Raw genomic sequence first — 24,777 nt, forward strand, 5'->3', positions numbered from 1 at the left:
ATAATCACTGAAATATTTTTATAAAATAATTTTTTATAGTACACATGGTGCAGCTTAAAAAAAAATACAAAAATCCTCTTTGGTTTCACACCTTGCTGCTGAAAATAATACTAAATGTGTTAGGATTGTTTGCTATCTTGGTGACTGCCCTGTAGACATCTCACTACTTCCAAGTCCCCGTCCTATTTCCAGGTTTTTTGTGATGACTCTTAATTCAAAACCCCTTCTCCAGGATAAAATGAGACTTCCACCTACTTGAAGGACCGTTCATAGTTTCCGTACCAGTTCCGTTTTTTTCCCCTACCTACTTGTATCCTGTATGACCTAATCTGAAAGGAAAAAAAAAAAAAAAGGCTATGTAAAATGAGAACTTGCGCAAGTGGATGATTTGTATTTGGAAGAAATCACCTGACGTTGTTTTCAGTTGCTTTCTTATTTGCAGGGTTTGCCAAACCGTTTCCCAAGATTTAACGATTATAAGAAAAGTCAGTTTCGCACCCTGTCAAAGACTTGGCCCATTGCCTTTTACTTCCCGGCAATATCAGATTCAATTAGGTCTGTCTTGCCCCATCATTTACGGGGACTGAATTCAGTCCCTCTCCGCGCAGGCTATTTTCTCTGAAGGAAAGTCAAAACATCCCTCGAAGGATCAAAGAGCTCAGCCATAGACAGAGCCGGACGAGTCGATGCGACAGATGAAAGGGTACTCTCAGACTATTCCTCACCGCAGCTCTTACTGATTTTAAACGGAAGGCTAGGAGGAAAGACAGTAGCCAAAAGAATGGAGGCAAGAGGCTTTATCCTTAATCCAAGCCGGAGACAAAGGTGAGTGGCTGCGCGTGGGGAGCCGGAGAAACGGGTAGTGGGAGGCTCCTTGGCCGCCAGCCAGGTGGCGTGACTTCAGGAAGACCCAGAAACCAGGCCAGGACTGGGTAGGGCAGGAAGGTCCAAGCCGCGGCGGGCGAGGGGGCTAATCACAGGAGGGGCGAGGCTGGACACGCCTCCTCCCAGCCCCGCCCCGCCGTGCGGAGAAATGAAACCGAGGCCAGCGCCCGGGTCACGCGCCGGGGAGGCCAGGCTGCCTCTGGCCTCCCGGGGCCAGCATCTCCAACGGAGAGCGCGTGCCACACGTCCTCCCCATCCAGCCACGCCCCCTGTGCGGTGCGCACGCGCGGATCCGTCCCGCCCCCTCTTCGTCCACCGCCGGGTCGATAGGTTGGGGGAGGGGGAGCCGAAGTGGGGAGGCCGTCCGGGCTCCTGGCCTGCTAGCACGCTAGCCGCCACCGCCACTGCCACCCCCGCCGCGTCACGGCTCCCAGACCCGCCTTCCCCTGGCACCTCCTCCCTGCTCCGTTTCCCCCTCGACTCCCGCTCCCCCTTCGACCGAGCGGTGATTTAAGCAACGGAGCGCGGTGAAGTCCATTTTTCTCCTTCCTCGCAGCCGCGCCGTGGTGTCGGTGGTGTGCGGCCCCCATACACTGGCACGAGATGAATGCTGCCGCGGAAGCCGAGTTCAACATCCTTCTGGCCACCGATTCCTACAAGGTATGTCTCGGGGCAGAGGACAGGTGGCGGAAGAGGAGAGGGCGCGTCGGAGTCTAGCGCGAGGCTGGGGGGCGGGGGACGGCAGCAGCCGAGATGGGGCAGGTGAAGCAGGCGCCGCAGTGGGAAGGAGGTGGATGGAGAGGGATGGAGGGATGGACGGCGGGGGGCGGGGCCTGGGGGTGCACGGTGCGGCGGCGCGGCGAGGGGCTCAGGCGGACCGGAGCAGGCGCCGCTCGCCCACCGGTTTGCCCGCCGGCCTAGGCGCTCGGGCGGGTGCTGGGACCGGGGATGGTCGGGTGTTACCGGCCAAGCCCACACCCTCCCCGGGAGTGCTGTTTTGGCCCCGGACCGTATCGGGCTGGGCTGGCCTGGCCTGGGCGAGGACTGCCCGAGGAGCCGGTCAGTTAGATAACGGCGCATGGGGCTCGCTACTGGAGAGTGGGAGCGGGGTTTGAGAATTGGGGTTTCCCCGCTGAGTTGGGTCCGGTCCGCTCGCCTTGGGCGCCCGGCCGCTGGCAGGTACGTCCCTTCCCGAGGAAAGCATGGGCGAGGTCATGGTGGGGGCGCCAAAACAGCCACGTTCCTACTATATTGTGGCCCCGGCGGAGAGGACACACGTCTGTGCGCGGTAGCAGTGCTGGATTCTCTCGTCACTGGTCTCCGTTTCAAGAGTCCTTAACTTTACTCCTAGTGATCACTCATGCCCTTTATCCCTTGTTGTGAAGGCTGATCTGCTCTTATTCCGTTGGGATTCACAACAGGATTTCTGTGAAACGGAAAGTGAAACACGGAAAGTAAAAGGAACTGTAGATTTAACCCGAAGAACTTATGGAGAGGGAAATGGCACAGCATTGACACTTGCACGTCTGGCTACTCCCATTGATTTTATTTGAAACTCACACACATTAGTAAAGGGAAGAATACTTAGAAAAAAATCTAGCAAGTGTTCTTTCCCCTAGTTTCCAAATAATATGAAATATACTTTGTTTAGCTTTGTTAGTGAAGAGTTAAAACATGAAAGTCAGACCAGAAACCCCAATTGGGCAGAATGAATTTTAGTCTTTTACTTAAGAAAGACTGTAGGTTGGAATATAGTATTAAAGCATAGTACTGTCTTGAACTCATGGTTCTGTAGAGGTTTTTTGCTTAACTAAATCTTTAAAATAACTTTGAGATTTTTTTTTAACATGGTAACTTAGGAAATGATTGAATTGCAAATAAGAAATGTGAACAGGAGATTGATTAGTCTAGCTTTTAAAAACAAAATGGAGTGCTAGTTTATTTAGTTTGCAGTTTCTTTAGCCATTATTTATGTGAAATGTAAAATAGCTTTAACTTCCGGTTTCTGAGGTGCTTTTAGTTAGAATAGTGAATTATCTTAAATTTTTCTAATCACCTAGCAAGGTAGACTTAACTGCACTATTAGAGGTTTACACATATGTAATGAAGTTTATTCCAGTCTATTTTCAAGTCAGGTGGTTATATTCTTTCTGCTTTTTGATACGAAAAGTTTTCAGATTTTCATTTTTGCCCAAAAAAATCCCCTCAAGAGGATTCAGTCAGGTTAATATGTTTTTTTATCAGTGGCTTACAGCAGTAAGTTGTATTACATAGTCGGATTTTAGTCTTTAAGTTTCATTTTCCTTTTATTTCTAGTGGTACCTATTAGCTGCTTTCTAGTTTTGCCTTTTTATCTCATACGGGGAAGAGACTAAAATGACAATCTTGAGGCTGGAAGTAATCAAACTTTTAATTGGAAATATATGAAGATGTTACCTGTCCTTATCAGCGCCAATTAAAGTAGGGGACTGGTAGCTTTAGATGTGGTCCTAAAATATAGCATTTTATTGATTTCTTCTTTCTAAAACTGAAGAAGGAATAATTAATTGTCAAAGCACTACAAAATATTTTTTTAAACAAGTAGATGAGGTGGTGGGACAGCATGTGGGAGTTTTATTTTTCCTCATAGCCTCAAGAGGATTCAGTACAATTTAGACCAAAGGGGGAACATTTGAACTATATATTCATTTCTATAACCTCATACAATATGTAATAAGGAATTAAGATACTCTAATTTCACACCAGGTGATTGTGGTTGTTTCTTCCATTTTCATCCTGGGTTCTTGTTAAAAATAAAAAGAACGTTAATTGTGTTAACATTTATGTTTTCATTTAATGCAAAATTACCTGTTTGCTTGTATTTAGCACAGTGTGGTAAGCCAGCTAGGGAAAGGTGATTTGAGTTAGTGTTAGCCATTGCAATGCTGAAATAGCATTTGGAACTTTTTAATGAAGGAGATAAGTTCATTTTTTCACCTGTCTCTGGATAGCCAGTGGATCATTAAAAGATGCTTTTTTGTTCTCTCCTTCCTTTCCCTTGCCTCTGTGTATTGTTTGTAACAAAATGCAGCAGAGAATAATTTTTGAATTTCTGTATGATTTACCTATAGCAAATTAATGGAAAATATTGTCAGAACAGATTTATTTGAATTTTATGCTAATTATGCTGTAGTTGGAGAAAATGCTGTATAGTGCATAAAAGTAATCCCTTAGGCAATTTTCAGTTTAAACCACATCACTCCTTAGTTTTTTAAATGTGTTGTCTGGTATAATTTGTTTCTCAAAAGATTGTAAACTGTTTATCTAGAACTCAGCACATTTCATCCATTCATTTAATAAATTTTGGAGATCTCTTGGGTAAGGTAAAAGATGACAGATATGGGTACTATATTATAATCCACTATGGGGAAAAATTAATTTCAGAGAAGTTAGAAAGAGCTATACATTTTATATATGATGATTAGACATCCAGCGCAGCTTTTTTAAAAAAAGATTTTGCTTCCTCATAAATGACAGAATAGCAAATTTTAGATGTTTGGACTCTTTTGAGGAAGAGATTTACAGATAGATGAGAAATATTATACAGGCAAGTTAGTGTTGCCTGGGACTCCAGCTGTTCCTAGTGTCACTTTCTCTGAGCTGTTTCTGTTTTTCCTACTTCTCTTTCACTGCTTCTGAACTAACACTGAAGTATTGTCATAGTGGCTCCCATGGCAGCCTGAGCTTTGTGAGGAGTGGAGTATTGCCACAGTTTGTAAGGCAGAGACTATATATATATATTTTCCAGTAACTTTTTTGTTACAAACTATAGGAAAAGCTTGATCAATAGAAATAAAATCATATACATAAGTCATGAATATATATCACAGGATGATTAATTTAGGTCAGTAATAATTTATAGTATTTTGCATAACAAAAGTACCAGAGGCTGGTGTCCTCTTTCAATCTCATTTGAAGGTGTGGCATAAGAGGTGCAAGTGGTCAGAAACTCCCTGCAAGGAGGTTTAAGGAAAGAGGCAGTATAATAACTAGCTGGTTTTGCAATTTCTTCCCTTCTCCAAAATTATGTAATATAAAAATCCTTAAGCAGTATTTATGAAGTGATTATTGCTTTACAAAACCAAGTTGCAATGAATTATTCCATGGAACACAGAAGAATTTCCGAGGACTTTGAGAAATCTTAAATACTGGAAAGATGAAAGAATCAGTTACATTTTCTGACATTTGTAGCATATTAGGTTTGAAAAGGCAGAAAGTTTTATCCAACATAGGGCTGAATGGATCCTCGTCTGTTTGCCCTTAGATTTTATATAGATAACATAACCTGCTCTGTGACCTTGTGTATGTTAACCCACGTCCTCTCATAACCCATCTTATTGTTAAAAGATTGGTTTGTGATTATTTATTAATGGTTAAAAATAAAATAATTAAAACTGGAAAACTAGGTTAGTAGTAGTTACCTAGTCATGTGATCCCAGTGTGGGAGAAAAGCTCTTGGAAAGACGTCAAATCAACCTTATGGGAAATCTAGAGAAGCTCAGGAGAAAATTAAACTTTGGTCTCACAGAAAGATTCTATATAATTTAAATATTTCTCAAGTTTTTTTAACTGTCATACTTGGGACAGTGATATTTATTTTGGGGAATGCAATATTTTTAATGCAGTTGCTTGGCCAACATTCCATAATAGGAAAAGCTACCCTTTTTTTAAACAAATGTGGAGCCAGAACTTTTTTGTTCTAGTTGTTAAAATAAAGATTAGTTACTAGTTGCTAAAAAGCTCTGCTTAAATTTTTTTCCCATCCGAACCAATAGATCTGAATATGCTAATTTATTCTCCTATAAACTTCTGGGTGTTAGTAGGTGGTTAATAGTAAATTATGTTTCATGGTTAATTTCCTGAAAGTTTGCCTAGTATATTGACGACTTAGATTCTTCAGCTGAATTATGAAACCGTTTTGTTATGTTCCTCCAGAGATGATTTTAGAACTCATGGTTCAATCTTATTTAGCAGACTACACAATTTTGTGTTTTCAATGACATTTTGTTTTCCAGCGGAGGCATTCTGAATATATATATGCAAAGGTAGGTTATAAGGTGCCATAATTAAAGAACAGAGCCTGAAGTAAAGCTTTGAAATTATAAACATGTAATTATTGTCCAGAACTGGAACTGTATTTGTGTGATGGAAAATTTTCATGTTCTTTTAGACAAAGTTGGAGTTACATAGTTTAGGGACAATTCTATTCAGCTTTTGACTACTTGGTCTTAGAAGAGGAAAATAGTGAATTTCCCTTCTAATAGTTTTGTTTGTTTGTTTGTTTTGTTTGTTTTACAGAAACATTGTATTATGCTTCCTTTAATATAACAAAGGCAATATACCAAAGCTAAATGCATATGGGGGGGGTGGGGAATAGGGGAAGTGTATGAGACTCCTGGCATTGGTGATGTTGTCTGACTCTTCTTTTTTTTTTTTAATCTTCATTTTATTGAAATATATTCACATACCACGGAGTCATACAAAACAAATCGTACATTCGATTGTTCACAGTACCATTACATAGTTGTACATTCATCACCTAAATCAATCCCTGACACCTTCATTAGCACACACACAAAAATAACAAGAATAATGATTAAAGTGAAAAAGAGCAATTGAAGTAAAAAAGAACACTGGGTACCTTTGTCTGTTTCTTTGTTTGTTTCCTTCCCCTATTTTTCCACTCATCCATCCATAAACCAGACAAAGTGGAGTGTGGTCCTTATGGCTTTCCCAATCCCATTGTCACCCCACATAAGCTACATTTTTATACAATTGTCTTCGAGATTCATGGGTTCTGGGTTGTATTTTGATAGTTTCAGGTATCCACCACCAGCTACCCCAATTCTTTAGAACCTAAAAAGGGTTGTCTAAATTGTGCGTAAGAGTGCCCAACAGAGTGACCTCTCGGCTCCTTTAGGAATCTCTCTGCCACTGAAGCTTATTTCATTTCCTTTTACATCCCCCTTTTGTTCAAGAAGATGTTCTCTGTCCCACGATGCCAGGTCTACATTCCCACCCGGGAGTCATATTCCACGTTGCCAAGGAGATTCACTCCCCTGGGTGTCTGATCCCACGTAGCAGGGAGGGCAGTGATTTCACCTTTCAAGTTGGCTTAGCTAGAGAGAGAGGGCCACATCTGAGCAACAAAGAGGCATTCGGGAGGAGGCTCTTAGGCACAATTATAGGGAGGCCTAGCCTCTCCTTTACAGCAACCGTCTTCCCAAGGGTAAAACCTGTGGTAGAGGGCTCAACCCATCAAACCACCAGTCCCCTATGTCTGTGGTCATGTTAGCAACCATCGAGGTGGGGTAGGCAAATACCCCTGCATTCTCCACAGGCTCCTCAAGGGGGCACTACATATTTTTTTCCTTTTTTTTTTTTTTTTTTTTTAACTTTTTTTCTTTTTTAAATCAACTGTATGAAAAAAAAATTTAAAAAAAAAAAAAACATACAATAAAAGAACATTTCAAAGAGACCATAACAAGGGAGTAAGAAAAAGACAACTAACCTAACTGCTTAACTTCCAACATGTTCCTACTTTACCCCAAGAAAGTTACCTAATATAGCAACATTTCTGTGAACTTGTTCCTACTATATCCATCAGAAATTAACAGACCGTAGTCATTCCTGGGCATCCCCAGAACGTTAAATAGCTTATCTGTTCTTCTTGGATTATTGTTCCCCCTTCCTTAATTGCTCTCTATTGCTAGTTCCCCTACATTCTACATTATAAACCATTTGTTTTACATTTTTCAAAGTTCACATTAGTGGTAGCATAAAATATTTCTCTTTTTGTGCCTGGCTTATTTCGCTCAGCATTATGTCTTCAGGGTTCATCCATGTTGTCATATGTTTCACAAGATCGTTCCTTCTTACTGCCGTGTAGTATTCCATCGTGTGTATATACCACATTTTATTTATCCACTCATCTGTTGAAGGATATTTGGGTTGTTTCCATCTCTTGGCAATTGTGAATAATGCTGCTATGAACATTGGCCTGCAGATATCTGTTCGTGTCACTGCTTTCCGATCTTCCAGGTATATACTGAGAAGTGCAATCCCTGGATCGAATGGTTGCTCTATATCTAGTTTTCTAAGGAACTGCCAGACTGACTTCCAGAGTTGGTGAACCATTATACAGTCCCACCAACAATGAATAAGAGTTCCAATTTCTCCTCATCCCCTCCAGCATTTGTAGTTTCCTGTTTGTTTAATGGCAGCCACTCTAATCGGTGTTAGATGGTATCTCATTGTGGTTGTAATTTGCATCTCTCTAATAGCTAGTGAAGCTGAACATTTTTTCATGTGTTTCTTGGCCATTTGTATTTCCTCTTCAGAGAACTGTCTTTTCATATCTTTTGCCCATTTTATAATTGGGCTGTCTGTACTACTGTCATTGAGTTGTAGGATTTCTTTGTATATGCAAGATATCAGTCTTTTGTCAGATACATGGTTTCCAAAATTTTTTTCCCATTGAGTTGGCTGCCTCTTTACCTTTTTGAGAAATTCCTTTGAGGTGCAGAAACTTCTAAGCTTGAGGAGTTCCCATTTATCTATTTTTTCTTTTGTTGCTTGTGCTTTGGGTATAAAGTCTAGGAAGTGGCTGCCTAATACAAGGTCTTGAAGATGTTTTCCTACATTATCTTCTAGGAGTTTTATGGTACTTTCTTTTATATTGAGATCTTTTGTCCATTTTGAGTTAATTTTTGTGTAGGGGGTGAGGTAGGGGTCCTTTTTCATTCTTTTGGATATGGATATCCAACTCTCCCAGCCCCATTTGTTGAAAAGACCATTATGACTCAGTTCAGTGACTTTGGGGGCCTTGTCAAAGATCAGTCGGCCATAGATCTGAGGGTCTATCTCTGAATTCTCAATTCGATTCCATTGATCTATATGTCTGTCTTTGTGCCAGTACCATGCTGTTTTGACAACTGTGGCTTTATAATAAGCTTCAAAGTCAGGGAGTGTAAGTCCTCCCACTTCGTTTTTCTTTTTTAGAGTGTCTTTAGCAATTCGAGGCATCTTCCCTTTCCAAATAAATTTGATAACTAGCTTTTCCAAGTCTGCAAAGTAGGTTGTTGGAATTTTGATTGGGATTGTGTTGAATTTGTAGATGAGTTTGGGTAGAATTGACATCTTAATGACATTTAGCCTTCCTATCCATGAACATGGAATATTTTTCCATCTTTTAAGGTCCCCTTCTATTTCTTTTAGTAGAGTTATGTAGTTTTCTTTGTATAGGTCTTTGCATCTTTGGTTAAGTTTATTCCTAGGTACTTGATTTTTTTAGTTGCTATTGAAAATGGCATCTTTTTCTTGAGTGTCTCTTCAGTTTGTTCATTTCTAGCATATAGAAACATTACTGACTTATGTGCATTAATCTTGTATCCCGCTACTTTGCTAAATTTGTTTATTAGCTCTAGTAGCTGTATCGTCGATTTCTCAGGGTTTTCCAGATATAAGATCATATCATCTGCAAACAATGACAGTTTTACTTCTTCTTTTCCAATTTGGATGCCTTTTATTTCTTTGTCTTGCCGGATTGCCCTGGCTAGCACTTCCAGCACAATGTTGAATAACAGTGGTGACAGCAGGCATCTTTGTCTTGTTCCTGATCTTAGAGGGAAAGCTTTCAGTCTCTCACCATTAAGTACTATGCTGGCTGTGGGTTTTCATATGTGCTCTTTATCATATTGAGGAAGTTTCCTTCAATTCCTACCTTTTGAAGGGTTTTTATCAAAAACGGATGTTGGATTTTGCCAAATGCTTTTTCAGCATCTATTGAGATGATCATTTGATTTTCCCTTTGTAATTTTTAATGTCTTGTAATACATTGATTGATTTTCTTATCTTGAACCATCCTTGCATGCCTGGAATGAACCCCACTTGGTCATGGTGTATGATTTTTTTAATGTGTCTTTGGATTCAATTTTGCAAGTATTTTGTTGAGGATTTTTGCATCTATATTCATTAGGGAGATTGGCCGGTAGTTTTCCTTTTTTGTAGCATCTTTGCCTGGTTTTGGTATTAGATTGATGTTAGCATCATAAAATGAGTTAGGTAGTGTTCCATTTTCTTCAATGTTTTGAAAGAGTTTGAGTAAGATTGGTGTCAGTTCTTTCTGGAAAGTTTGGTAGAATTCCCCTGTGAAGCCATCTGGCCCTGGGCATTTATTTGTGGGAAGATTTTTGATGACTGATTGGATCTCTTTGCTTGTGATGGGTTGGTTGAGGTCTTCTTTTTCTTCTCTGGTCAGTCTAGGTTGTTCATATGTTTCCAGGAAATTGTCCATTTCCTCTACATTATCCAGTTTGTTGCCATACAGTTGTTCATAGTATTCTCTTATAATTTTTTTGATTTCTTCAGGATCTGCAGTTATATCACTTTTTTCATTCATTATTTTGTTTATGTGGGTCTTCTCTCTTTTTGATTTTGTCAGTCTAGCTAGGGGCTTGTCAATCTTGTTGATCTTCTCAAAGAACCAACTTTTGGTGATATTTATCCCCTCTATTGTTTTTTTGTTCTCTATGTCATTTATTTCTGCTTTGATCCTTGTTATTTCTTTTTTTCTACGTGGTTTAGGATTGGTTTCCTGTTCATTTTCTAGCTTCTTCAGTTGATCCATTAGTTCTTTGATTTTGGCTCTTTCTTCCTTTTTAATATATGCGTTTAGTGCTATAAATTCCCCCTTCAGCACTGCTTTTGCTGCATCCCATAGGTTTTGGTATGTTGTGTTCTCATTTTCATTCGTCTCTATATATTTAGCAATTTCTCTTGCTATTTCTTCTTTAACCCACTGATTGTTTAGGAGCATGTTGTTTAACCTCCAGGTATTTGTGAATTTTCTAAGTCTCTGATGGTTATTGACTTCTAATTGTATTCCATTGTGGTCAGAGAATGTGCTTTGAATAATTTCAATCTTTTTAAATTTATTGAGGCTTGTTTTATGTCCCAGCATATGATCTATTCTGGAGAAAGTTCCATGAGCAGTAGAAAAGTATGTGTATCCTGGTGATTTGGGATGTAATGTCCTGTATATGTCTGTTAAATCTAATTCATTTATCAGATTGTTTAGGTTTTCAATTTCGTTATTGGTCTTCTGTCTGGTTGATCTATCTATAGGAGAGAGTGATGTGTTGAAGTCTCCCACAATTATTGTGGAAACATCAATTGCTTCCTTTAGTTTTGCCAGTGTTTCTCTCATGTATTTTGTGGCAGCTTGATTGGGTGCATAGACATTTATGATTGTTATTTCTTCTTGCTGAATTGCCCCTTTTATTAGTATGTAGTGGCCTTCTTTGTCTCTCAAAACATCCCTGCATTTAAAGTCTATTTTATCTGAGATTAATATTGGTACACCTGCTTTCTTTTGGCTGTAGCTTGCATGAAATATTTTTTTCCATCCTTTCACTTTCAGTTTCTTTGTGTCCCTGTGTCTAAGATGAGTCTCTTGTATGCAACATATTGATGGTTCATTTTTTTTAATCCATTCTGCGAATCTATATCTTTTAATTGGGGAGTTTAATCCATTTACATTCAACGTTATAACCGTGAAGGCATTTCTTGAATCAGCCATCTTATCCTTTGGTTTATGTTTGTCATATATATTTTTCCCCTCTCTCTATTAATATCCTTTATCGTACCCATACCGAATCTCTTTAGTGCTGAACCTTTCTCCAAGTCTGTCTGTCCTTCCTTTGTTTCTCTGTCTGTAGGGCTCCCTTTAGTATCTCCAGTAGGGCAGGTCTCTTGTTAGCAAATTCTCTCAGCATTTGTTTGTCTGTGAAAATTTAAGCTCTCCCTCAAATTTGAAGGAGAGCTTTGCTGGATAAAGTATTCTTGGTTGGAAATTTTTCTCACTCAGAATTTTAAATATGTTATGCCACTGCCTTCTTGCCTCCATGGTGGCTGTTGAGTAGTCACTACTTAGTTGTCTTATGCTGTTTCCTTTGTATGTGGTGAATTGCTTTTCTCTTGCTGCTTTCAGAACTTGCTCCTTCTCTTCCGTGTTTGACAGTGTGATCAGAATATGTCTCGGAGTGGGTTAATTTGGGTTTATTCTATTTGGAGTTCACTGGGCATTTATGATTTGTGTATTTATCGTGTTTAGAAGATTTGGGAAGTTTTCCCCAACAATTTCTTTGAATACTCTTCCTAGACCTTTACCCTTTTGTTCCCCTTCTGGAACACCAATGAGTCTTATATTCGGACGTTTTATATCATCTATCATATCCCTGAGGTCCATTTCAATTTTTTTTTATTTTTTTCCCCATTCTTTCTTTTGTGCTTTCATTTTCCATTCTGTCATCTTCCAGGTAACTGATTCATTGTTCGACTTCCTCTAGTCTTGTACTATGAGTATCCAGAATCTTTTTAATTTGGTCAACAGTTTCTTTAATTTCCATTAGATCATCTATTTTTTCATTTAGTCTTGCAATGTCTTCTTTATGCTCTTCTAGGGTCTTCTTGATATCCTTTGTATCCCGTACTATGGTCTCATTGTTCATCTTTAGTTCTTTGAGTAGCTGCTCTAGGTGCTGTGTCTCTTCTGGTCTTTTGATTTGGGTGCTTGGGCTTGGGTTACCCATATCGTCTGGTTTTTTCATATGCTTTATAATTTTCTGTTGTTTTTGGCCTCTTGGCATTTGCTGAACTTGATAGGGTTCTTTTAGGATTTGTAAACCAATTGAAATCCTTATCTCTAATTTATCCGATCTACAGCTTCGTGGAGTACACTTTCTCTAACTAACCAGCAGGCAGCGTCCATGAGCCACCTGTTCTCCACAAGCCAGTTCTCCCCTGCTTTGCCTTTGTGGTGAGTGGGGGAGTGAGTCTTGTGGGATCCAATTGGTGTACCAAGCTTGCGTCTGTAGTTGGTGTTGCCCACCCTGTATATGGGGCGTGTTTCTGGGCAGTCAGGGAGGGGGGGTGGCTCTAACAATCAAATCTCCCTGGTGATCCTGGAGTTTTAAAGCTGCTGCAATAGTCTGATCCTTCAGTTCAGTCCTGCCACAGTTTGTCTCTGCCACTGACCCACAAGTCCTTGGTATTGGCGTATGGCTCCTGAGACTTGCAAGTGGGTCCCTCTTCCAGGCTGTGCACCCCCTGGTCCTCTGTTGAGGGGTGGCCGTGCTATGTCATAGGTGAGTGCCGTCCCCCCAGGGCAGTTCTGGGCTGCTGGGCTGTGTAGGGAGGCTCCCAGTCTGCTGAAATGGTGGCTGAATGGGGCTTTGTTAATTCACACTGCTCCACCTTCCCAACTCTGGGACAAGCAGCTGAGGTTGCAGGAAAGGCTAATGTCCACGCCCAGTTTTGTGGTGTGTGCCTGTTATTTGAAGCACTTCCGTCACACTGGGTTGTCTGGGGCAGCTCTGGGCTATGGGGCTGGCGACGGGCACGAGTGTTTCCTGTCCACCAGGATGATGGCTGTGAGCGGACACCCCCCTTTTCTTAGGAAGTTGTGGTGTTTAGTGAATTTTCTCAGCCACTGTATTATTGCCTTTTGTCTCAGAGCTCTTTTAGTTCTGCTCTTGTCTTGACCTGCCCAAATTGCAAGTCTTTGAAGCTTTCTGTATTGGGCTTCTTAGAGTAATTGTTTTAGAAAAGAAAAAAGGATTAAAAAAAAAAAGGGGGGGCCCTCCTCAGAGATCTAATGTGTTATTGAAATGCTAAGAGAGAAAGCAATTAGGGCCATTAAGGAAAAGTCCACAGGGCAGAGAGATCAGCTTTTCTTTGGGATTTGCATATGCGCCTCAGGGCCTGAGCTCTGCCCTTCCCCTTTCTATGTTCACCAGAACTCCAAAAATCCTCCGCTTTTATTTTGGAGTTTTTCGTGCTGTTTTTTTCTATGCCTGTCTCCTCTCTGCTGGGCTGGCTGCTCTCAGATTCTCTGGTGTCTGGTCTCAGTCTATCTATGGTTGGAGTTTGGATCAGTAGAATGAGTTTCCGATAAGGGCTGCCACTGCAGTTCTCCCTTCTCCTTCCCGGAGCTGACAGCCCCTCCTCCCACGGGACTGAGCCTGGCAGGGAGGGGTGCGGGTCCCCTGGCCACAAAAACTTACAGATTTCGCTGATCTCAGCAGTTCCACGTTTTCATGAGTGTTGTATGTAGTATGCCCAAAGTCAGATTGCTCTGTGGTGTCCAGTCCACGCAGTTCCTGGCTTTCTACCTACTTTCCTGGAGGAGTAACTAAAACATACAGCTCACCAGTCCACCATCTTGCCCCGCCTCCTCCTAATAGTTTTAAATCTGATACAGAATAAGTAAATTTATAAAGCTATACTATTAAGTATCTGAACTGTGAAGAAGGTTGAACTAACTATTGAGAGACATAACCATGACTTTCACTTTTATAACTTGCACTGCATGATGTGTCCTTTTTTCAGATTTTACTTTTTTGCGGGTAGCTTTTCTTTTACCTTACTTTTATTCTCATGAGTGAAGTTTGAGTTATTTAGATTGTAAAGTGGACATTTTCATTTTTGCCTAATCTTGGGTGCATTTTTAGTGGTGGTGTCTTTTTTCTATTCAGTTTTTTTTTTAATAAGAAATTTTATTTTGAGATAAATTCAAACTTACAGGAACAGTTGCAGAAACAGTACAAACCCCATACATAGAACTCCAGCATATCCCAACCCCCTTCCCCTGATACCCCAATCCACCACCTTTAACATCCTGTCACACCACCATTTCTTTCTTTCTTTCCCTCCCTTCCTCTCTCCCTCCCTATCATCCATCATCTATAGCTCTGTCTTCTGAACATGAGAGGAAGCTGCACACATTCTTGAAAAAACAATATAATTCACATGTACATTTCCCATGAACAAGAACATTCTTTTATGCAATCCCATTAAGCGTAGCTAAGAAGTTCAAGAAATTCAACCTTGATACAAAGCTTACATTCTATATTTCCTTTTTTTTTTTTTTTTTCCCCTCACTTAAATCCTACCTGTGTCCGTTTAAGCCTCCTCTCCTCCATCCTCAGATCCCATCCAGAATCATCCTTGGCATTCAGTTGTCATCTATTGAAGCTGTCTTTTTTTTTTTTTTTTTTTTTTTTCAATTGTGGAAGCATGTATACAGCCTAAATCTTCCCATTCCACCCCCTCCCTAGCATTCCATTAGTGGGATTAATCACATTTAGAACGTTGTAATGCCATCACCTTCCCACCATTCATTGCTAGAAATTTCCCTTCACCTCAGACAGCAAACCTACACTCATTTCTTAATTCCCCATTGCCCCTTCCCCCACTTCTCGTAACCTGTACTCTACTTTTCATCTCTATGGTCATATTCTCTGACACTTTCTTTGTGTTTACCGTGGGGCTTAAATTTAACATCTTAAATCTATAACAATCTTGTTTTTCTTTGATACTAACTTATCTTCGATATGACACATAAACTATGTTCCTATACTCCCTCATTCCCCCACTTCTATGTAGTTCTTGTCAAAAATTACGTTATTTTACATTGAGTCCAAAACCACTGATTTATCATTACAGTTTATGTATTTTAGATCCTGTAGGAAGTAAATAGTGGAGTTACAAATCAAAAATACAGTAGTATTGGTATTTATATTTACCATGTGATCTTTAGTGGTACCCTTTATTTCTTCATGTAGTTTCAGTCAATTGTTTGGTGTCTCTTCCTTTTAGCCTGCTCACCTCCCTTTAGCATTTCTTATAGGACTGATCTACTGGTGGTGAAGTCCCTCAGCTTTTTTCTCTGTCAGTAGGGCTCCCTTTAGTATCTGAAGTAGGGCAGGTCTTTTATTAGCAAAGTCTCTCAGCATTTGTTTGTCTGTGAAAAATTTAAGCTCTCCCTCAAATTTGAAGGAGAGTTTTGCTGGATAAAGTATTCTTGGTTGGAAATTTTTCTCTCTCAGAGTTTTAAATATGTCATGCTACTGCCGTCTCATCTCCATGGTGTCCGCTGAGTAGTCACTACTTAGTCTTATGTTGTTTCCTTTGTATGTGGTGAATTGCTTTTCTCTTGCTGCTTTCAGAACTTGCTCCTTTTCTTCAGTATTTGACAGTCTGATCAGAATATGTCTTGGAGTGAGTTTATTTGGATTTATTTTATTTGGAGTTCACTGGGCATTTATGCTTTGTATATTTATATTGTGTAGAAGGTTTGGGAAGTTTTCCCCAACAATTTCTTTGAATACTCTTTCTAGACCTTTACCCTTCTCTTCCCCTTCTGGGACACCAATGAGTCTTAAATTTGGACGTTTTATTTTATCTATCATATCCCTGAGATCCATTTCGATTTTTTCGATTTTTTTCCCCATTCTTTCTTTTGTTCTTTCATTTTCTGTTCTGTGGTCCTCAAGGAGGCTGAGTTGTTGTTCAACTTCCTCTAATCTTGTATTATGAGTATCCAGAGTCTTTTTAATTTGGCCAACAGTTTCTTTTATTTCCATAAGATGTTCTATTTTTCTATTTACTCTTGTAATTTCTTCTTTGTGCTCTTCTAGGGTCTTCTTTATGTTCTTTATATCCTGTGCCATGCTCTTCTTCATGTCCTTTATATCCTGAGCCATGCTCTTGTTGCCTGTTTGTAATTCTTTGATTAACTATGCCAAGTACTGTATGTCTTCTGATCTTTTGATTAGGGTGTTTTGGTTTGGGTTCTCAATATCGTCTGGTATGCTTTAAGATATTCTGTTGTTTTTGGCCTCTTGGCGTTTGCTTTACTTGATCCTTAATTTGACAGTACTGCAGCTTGGTGGCATACACTTTCTCTAACTAACCAGCAGATGGTGTCCATGAGTCACCTATTCCCCTCAAGTCAGTTCTCCCCTACTTTGTCTGTGTGGTGTGTGGGGGTCTGATTCTTGTAGGGTCCAGTTGGTGCACTAAGTTCGGGTGTGTTGCTGGTGCTATCTGCCCTGAATGTGGGGCGTGTGTCTGGGTGGTTAGGGAGGCAGGGCAGCTTTAATAATCAAACCTCCCAGGTGTTCCCAGAGATTTAAGGCTGTTCCAGGAGCCTAAGCCTTCATTTCAGTCTTTCCACCAATTGTCTCTGCCGCTGACCCACAAGTCCTTGGTATTCACGTAGGGTCCCTGGGGTTTCCAAGCGGTTCCCCCTTCCCAGCTGTGCTCTTCCAGGACCTCTGCTGAGGGAGGGCTGCGCCATGTCACTAGTGCATGCCTGCTCTCCAGGGAAGCCCTGGGTCGCTGGGCCATGCAGGGTGATCCCCAGCCACCGCTTCAAGATGGTTGAATGGGACGCGTTAACTTCCCCCTTTTCACACAGCTCTGCCCTCCCAGCTCCAGAACAATCAGCTGTGGGTATATTAAAGGCCACTGTCCATGGCCGATATTGTGGCTTTTGTGTAGTGCTGCGGGAAAGATTCCATGTCACACTGGGTTTCTTGGTGCAGCTCTGGGCTGTGGGTCTGGCCCTGGGCAGGAGTGTCCCCTGCCCACTGGGGAGATGGCTGCAAGTAATGCGGTTTTTTTCCTCCTTTCGGCTTCCCTCTGTTCCTCTGGTCTCAAGACAATCAGCAGCAGGCGTGGGAAGGGCTATCCTCCACTCCAGACACTGAGGCGTTAGCCCAGCCTGTTCCCACCGTGCTTCACTGCGTGGCTCTCCCCGTGGTATCTGCAGCCACTCCCCGGCTTTTTTCTTTAAGGAACTAGTCTGTCTCCAAATGCCAGCCCACCGTTTCCCCACATCGCAGCGTGACCGTGGGACTTTCAGCCGACTCACTCACTCGTTTCAGAATGCAGGCTCCTGGTTTCACCAAATGCACATTCCCTGTGGATTTAGCAGACTTTGTCTGGCTGGTGCATTGCTGACAGTGGTGTTCTGGGTCACTTTCTGGTTTTTATCTAGTATTTTTCTTGGAGGTGTTTTTTTTGCCCTGTCTCACCTAGCCGCCATCTTAGGTTCTCTCCCTCTAATCAGTTTTTTAAATAGTTGAAGTAGTGATCATTTGGTATTTATTACAAGGGTATCTTTCATGTGTCTATTTATATTTATAGTATTTTTGCATTTTAGTATATTGGCTAATAGATTTAATTGCTCTGGGTTCTGTATAAGCTCTTCCATTTAGTTGTTTCTTAAATCTTAAACTTACAGTGGTTATCAGTCCCTGGGTCTAACTTAAAGCTTGACATATAACTTAGACGTTTTGATAAGGTTTCCCTGTTTTAGGTTCGTGGCTATATACCCCATGTACCTGGGGCAGAACTGAAAGCTCCAGCTCTCCTGCCCTACTTAAGATATCAGACCATGTATTAAAAAGATTAGCATAAAGCATTGCCTTTTAAGCAGAATAAGGGTGCTATTTTTTTATAGGTTTGGAAGTGTGCTTCCATTATAGAGGAACTACATATTTTAAATGTTTATGCATTTCCCCTCTATTTGTAGAGGCATTTATTCAGAAGTGCCAATGGAAATATATTTGTTTTAGAATGTTTGTAAGTAAGCTACAAAGTTTCTTTAGGTTAAAGCCAAGTTTTACTGGAACTGAGTTTGTGTAGCCAAACAAAAGAAAAAAACTGATTTTGATAGGCTTGAGATCAGAGTTCATCAGGAAAAATGGTTTATGTTCACAGTGATCATCCCCAAAACTTTGTCTATAAAGGAATAGTCCACCTTTGTCCTGATTCACCCTATCCCTTAAAATTTAAGGCATTATTATGCCTACTCTTTCCACTGGCAAATACACATTATTCTTCAGTTATTTATTCGTTAAATGTTTTAATATAGATAAAACATTGAAATAAAATTCAATTTATAACGAGCACTCAGTTCTTATTTTTTTTTTCCTTGAAACAAAAGTAGATAATTTTAAAGAGCGGCTCTCACCCAAGTTCATGGAAAAGAAATCTATGATACCTTTTCGTGTTTTTAAACTCATAAGGATTTGATGTTGCATTGTGTTCGTACTTTTTTCCTAATTTAGGAGGCAATTGAGAAAAAGAATTGCAAAACGGTTTTTTTTTTTTTTCTGCTGCGGCTGCTGCTGTTGTTTTCACCCACATTTCCATAACATCACTATGAAGGCTAAAAGGGGAGTCATGAGAAGTCTCTGTTCATTTTTTGTATCAGTTGTGTGCCTAGAGCTGCTGCTGCTCTTCTCTTCAGCAATGGTCTGTTCCCCAAGACTAAATGAGACACTGTTCCTTGTATTTTTATTCCAAGTGTCCAGTTAAGAGACCTTGTACTTCTTTAAGATCAGTCTGTTAGTTCATAAAACTTAATATACTCCTGTGGTTTTGATTTTAAGATACTAAGCTATTGAACTTACCATAATAAGTAAGCTGTGTATTTTGTTGTTGTTGTTGTTCTGTATAGCCAGGAAGATAAGTTGATCAGTAGCTTGTAAGAAGTGGTTCTCTGGTTTTGAAATAATTTCAAGCCTTTCCTGTTGTGATTTATTGTCTATTCTTTTGGTATTTTCTGATTAAAGTATTTCTCTTCATATAGGTTACTCACTATAAACAGTATCCACCCAACACAAGCAAAGTTTATTCCTACTTTGAATGCCGTGAAAAGAAGACAGAAAACTCCAAAGTAGGGAAGGTGAAATACGAGGAAACAGTATTTTATGGGTTGCAGTACATTCTTAATAAGTACTTAAAAGGTATTACTTTTCCTAGTACATTTAAAAGCACTGCTTTTATATAACTCTTCATAATTTCCCCCTATATTGTTATATTCCACTGTTTGAAGTAACTTTTTGAATAATCTAATTTTGCTATTTATTGAATTACTTTAAATATTCATTTAATTATTTTAAATAAATATTCTGAAAATTTTTTTGATCTGTTAATTTGATTGTATTGAATCTTATAAATTCAGTGTGTTTGCTTGATGTTCTAAATATCATGAAGGTTTTCTGAAACTGTTAAGTTTTGAAATAAATTTAGAAAAGCCAGTAATTTTCTGAGACTAATCTGCTTTGCTAATAGCTTCTAGTTATTAATTCAAAGTAAAGGATTTGTTACTGACCTGGGAACTCATTCTGAATTATGGTAACAATTATAATTAGCATTATTATTGTTCTAGTCTGTTTTACCTTTAAGACTTTTTTTTTCAAAGCTACACATCACTGTGAACTTAGTCCCATAAATATTTTAAAGCAGAAAAATCCCCTGAATAATTTCTGTGCTTTATTATTTGAAAGGCCATTCCTAGTATTGTGTAATGATATTTCTAGGGGAAAAACAGTTCCCAAGGTTTTTATACATCTCTGAAAATTTTATCTCTAATATTTTTATATAAAGAAAATCTCAGAATTGAATACAGATTAAGTTGATTTTTTTGCAAATAATGGCCCTTTTCCATAATCTTGCATTTTTAAGATCATGCATTTCAGATATGTTATACTATTGTAAACCTCGTTAGAAATCAGAAGTACTTTGCAGGAAGACTCCCCAAGATACTTTAAATGTGTTCGCTATTTATCTTGTACTAAAAAAGTTACCAGAGACTGAAGGCACACTTTAATTCACTTCTGCAGCTTAAAAACTTTCTAAAATATTATTTATTATTAATTACAGCTAAAATTAATTGATTGCCTACTATAAGCCTGCATTATTCTGAGTGCTTCATGTCTTAATGCATTTAGTCCTCACAACCACCCTGTAAGTTGATACTCTATCCTCATTTTACAGATAAGGAAATTTGGGGGGTAACATTTTAGTAATTGTGAAAATTACTGACTTACCAGCCTTGAAGACGTGCTTTATTTTAATCACGAAGGAGTACAGTCTTTAACCATTTAGCCCTGCTGTTCCACCTCTTCAGTTTTTGAAAGGGCCACCGTCAGCATTTGATTTCTCTGCCACCTGCCTATTGAGGGTAGAAGTTGTTTAGCTTTTATGAACATCTGTCTCTCAAAAACAGGACTGAATCCAATAGTTACCTTTTAATAGTTTGCCACATGTTATCAGAGGTGCATGAAATGAAGAATGAACATGAATTTATGTATGGTTATGCATCTTTTTAATGCACTGTCTAATTTAGTTCCCTCAGCATATCTGTGAAATACATGTACTTATCTTGATATTAAAGATGAGGTGTTAAAGAATTGGCCCTCTATTTAATTCCAGGTCCAAAACTCTAATGTTGTTTGTTTATTTAACCAAACTTTGCTTTAAGTTCAGTCTTCTTGTAGTATGAGTGTTACATGAATAGGCTAAGAAGGATTACCTGGGAAAATGTATGAAGCTTTTGAATCTTTATCAAAAGCTTACACACACATTTGAAGAGTATATAAATTAGTAGATAGAAAAGGTATCTTCTTGTAAGTTAATTATTGTGATTTTTTTTAAAATAAGCATTCAGTAAAAAATTTTTCTGGTGCGCATCTGCTTTTAAAGTAACAAAATTAACATTTATGATGAGAGTGATTAGAAGTTGAAGTGCTGATTCCTTTTATTACTTTTCTATTGACTTAGAGTGAGTCCTTTAACCTGTCAGTTGTAGAATGGGGGAAGTAGCTAGGGACTTGAATCCCATTTACTGTTCAGCAGCACACAGAATTCCTTTAGAAATGTGAACAGGAGATGTTTATCATTTCAGGTAAAGTAGTGACCAAAGAAAAAATCCAGGAAGCCAAAGAGGTCTACAAAGAGCATTTCCAAGATGATGTCTTTAATGAAAAGGGGTGGAACTACATTCTTGAGGTAAAAAAATGGTTTCAAGTATGTGTGTTTTATTTTTGCTTTTAGTTCAGAATTTCTTTCATAGGAATTTGTATAGAAGATTAGACTATAATCTCAACTCTTTTCTCTCTGCTACCTGAATGTAATAGCTATTTTAGACATTCTTGTGAAAAGTTAAAGGTAACATTTAACATATTTTGTCCTGTGGCAAATCATTAACATATAGAATCTAAAATAGGTCTATGTAATTTGTTATCAGGTAAATAAATCAAAATTTAAGTAGTATATTTCAGAAAGGTGATTTAATCCTTTCTTGGAAAATATACTATAATGAAGAAAAGGGATAGTTATTTGACTATTTCAAAATTTAGGTCTATTTCCTGACTGTATCTAAGAAATAGGTACTGCAAATCTATCACTACACAGTAATTCTGGAAAGTTTTCCTCACTGAGTAGTCAGAATGGTTTAATGCAGACCCATGAAGTTTATTTTTATTCTTTGTTTCACTGGAATATTCACATGTAGTGTATTTAAATGCATTGCTTGAACTGGACATCAAAGACTGGAAATTGAACTGTAAGAGTTGAATGTCCTCTGGTGGTTTTCTTTAGGTAGAGAATGGTATCAGTTTGCATCTCACAATGTTAAGTATTAATCAATTTATGTCTTAAAACCGAAAATATTTTTCGTTGTATAGACTATCAAACACAAAATAATTTAAAACTTTAAACTTCGTGATTATATTATAATATTGAGTTTTATTATTTGCTAATTATGGCCTTTGAAGAAGTTGGATAAACACTCTGTGTTGCAGTTTTCCTATATTTAAGGTCAGTAAAATTTGTTGGCTAACTCCTGTATTTGTCCCCTTTTCCTTTTTTGTGAGTTTTTTGGTGAGGATAGAATACAGTAATAATTAACTTAAGTGCTTTGCTTATTAATATAATCCCCAGTGGCCAGGATGTTAAATCTTTTGATTGTATGTTCAAAGATTTATAGTTTCTCTAGAGACAATCTTTTCTAACCCCATTTTACAAACATAGACTCTGAGACCCAGATATTAAATGACTTGCCCAAGGTTTCTTGGCTGCTTTTGAGTCTGAGCCAGGACTTCTAAGGCAGTGTTTTTTCTACCTGTATCATGATGCATCTAGTGCCTCACATTAAACATATTTTTCTTTTATTTAATTATTTTGTCCCAAGCCATATAAATAAACTATTAATATTCCTGAAACAATTTAAAACAACTTGTCTTCCTTTAATTAAAAGTTACCTCTAGTTTTTAGATTTAAAAAGAGAGGGAAGAAGAGGGGGAGACATAGTTAAATATCTGGTAACATACCATGTAGCACATGCACACAGCCTAGTTTTGGAGGGGATTGTGGATTAATTAAAACATCAATTTAAAAAAGTGGTAAGGATTCTTTTCTTTTACATTTTGCTCTTTAATAAAATTTTAATATCATTCCCTTCTCTTATCTTCCAGTTAGCCTTTCTTTTATGAAAATGACCTATTTAGTAAAAAGATAGTGTGCTTGGAATACTTTTGGAATATGTTGGAATAAACTCATCCTTTCTCTTTCTGAGAGAAGAAAAAGGAAAAATTTTGGTTTGATCAGTTTGAAATTACCTCTTCTAGTGACAGATGTTCTTAACAGAAGCACTTTAAAAGCATAAGATTTAAAAATCTGTTATCACTGCCTAAGTTGTTAATAATTTTAGCTAATTTTATTTTTGGAGGACAAGGATATATTCAGACTAGATTACTAACAATATAAACACATCTGTAATACAGTTTCTATGACAGAAAAGTTTCTGTAATAGTAAAGTTAGCTTGTTTGTATTTATTGAAATAGAAAGTTCTTATTAAAATATCTTAATCAGGTAATTGAGTATTATCTTTTGAGTGAATAAAGTCATTCTTTTCTCTTACCAGAAGTATGATGGGCATCTTCCAATAGAAGTAAAAGCTGTTCCTGAGGGCTCTGTCATTCCCAGAGGAAATGTTCTCTTCACAGTGGAAAACACAGATCCAGAGTGTTACTGGCTTACGAATTGGATTGAGGTGATTTTTTTAAAATCTTATGTAACTGTAATTCAAAATGTAAAGACCATTGAACTGAGATTCTAGTTTAGAATTTGCTACTAATATCCTACAATTTACTCAATTTTTCCAGGCCTCAATTTCCTCATCTATGAAGTGACAGTTAGACTAAATAATCTTTAAGAGTCTAGGTTCCTCCCAGTGATATCTAATGTTCTGAGTTTTATCTAAATCAAGTTATTGGAAATAATTACTTTTAAAGTTCAATGACTTCCATCTTATTTGTTGTAGTTCCCAGAGTGTTTTTTGTTTTGCTTTGTTTTGTTTTTGTCTCAGAGCAAAACTAGAAAAACAGCACAGTTAAGTTTTTAGTAATTTAGGGCATTTACCAATATTCTGTTGGAGTTAAAGGGATTTTTTTCCCTAATGTTTAATAACTACTTTCTTCAGTCTTATGTAATCAGTGTAGATCAAGGACCATGTTACCTGGTATTTTAGAGCCTCTGATCCAAATGCATTCAAGAGTCACTGTTCATATAGTTTTAATTTCTAAACCTAAAAGGAGGGTACATTATGGACTTCATCTTTATTTTGGAAACATCTTTTTATTTTCCTTGCATCTATACCTAAGCGGTCATATTTTTTCGCACAATCACATTTTGATGCTAATAATCTACACTTTCTCAAAAGATTTAGATTTTGTCTATAAGGAAGAGTGAGTATAGAAATACCACCTTATTGTCTGAGAGTTGTTTACTTAGTGCTTACAACTGAATTTTTGTCTGATTAGATTGTTGGTTAAATTAATTTTGCTGTTAATTATTGTAAAATAATATATTTGATGTTCGCTTGTAAAAACTCAAAAAGACTTGTAAAAGTAAGAGGTCCATGTTGCTGCAAAGGAGAGGCTAGGCCTCCCTATAATTGTGCCTAAGAGCCTCCTCCCAAATGCCTCTTTGTTGCTCAGATGTGGCCCTCTTTCTCTAGCTAAGCCAACTTGAAAGGTGAACTCACTGCCCTCCCCGCTACGTGGGATCAGACACCCAGGGGAGTGAATCTCCCTGGCAACGTGGAATATGACTCCCGGGGAGGAATGTAGACCCAGCATTGTGGGATGGAGAACATCTGCTTGACCAAAAGGGGGATGTGAATGGAAATGAAATAAACTTCACTGGCGGAGAGA

General features: G+C 38.6%; 1 protein-coding gene across 3 annotated transcripts in view; it reads left to right on the forward strand.

Annotated features, from left to right (window-relative positions):
* Window positions 1-466: 466 nt before the first annotated feature.
* The window catches only part of NAMPT (nicotinamide phosphoribosyltransferase), a 73,210-nt gene continuing 48,899 nt past the window's right edge, over window positions 467-24,777 (forward strand). Inside the window, exons 1-5 of one of the 3 annotated variants that reach the window (XM_037836406.1) lie at window positions 467-825; window positions 1,442-1,545; window positions 19,367-19,523; window positions 21,467-21,570; window positions 23,487-23,615. In XM_037836406.1, the coding sequence (XP_037692334.1) occupies window positions 1,489-1,545; window positions 19,367-19,523; window positions 21,467-21,570; window positions 23,487-23,615 (447 nt within the window). In that variant the 5' untranslated portion in view covers window positions 467-825; window positions 1,442-1,488. Of the gene's footprint in view, window positions 826-1,211; window positions 1,546-19,366; window positions 19,524-21,466; window positions 21,571-22,337; window positions 22,381-23,486; window positions 23,616-24,777 lie in introns of those variants that run through there. The other 2 variants (XM_037836405.1, XM_037836408.1) reach the window with 2 other exon arrangements.

The sequence above is a fragment of the Choloepus didactylus genome, chromosome 5 (assembly GCF_015220235.1).
Source record: "Choloepus didactylus isolate mChoDid1 chromosome 5, mChoDid1.pri, whole genome shotgun sequence".
Classification (NCBI taxonomy): Eukaryota; Metazoa; Chordata; class Mammalia; order Pilosa; family Megalonychidae; genus Choloepus; species Choloepus didactylus.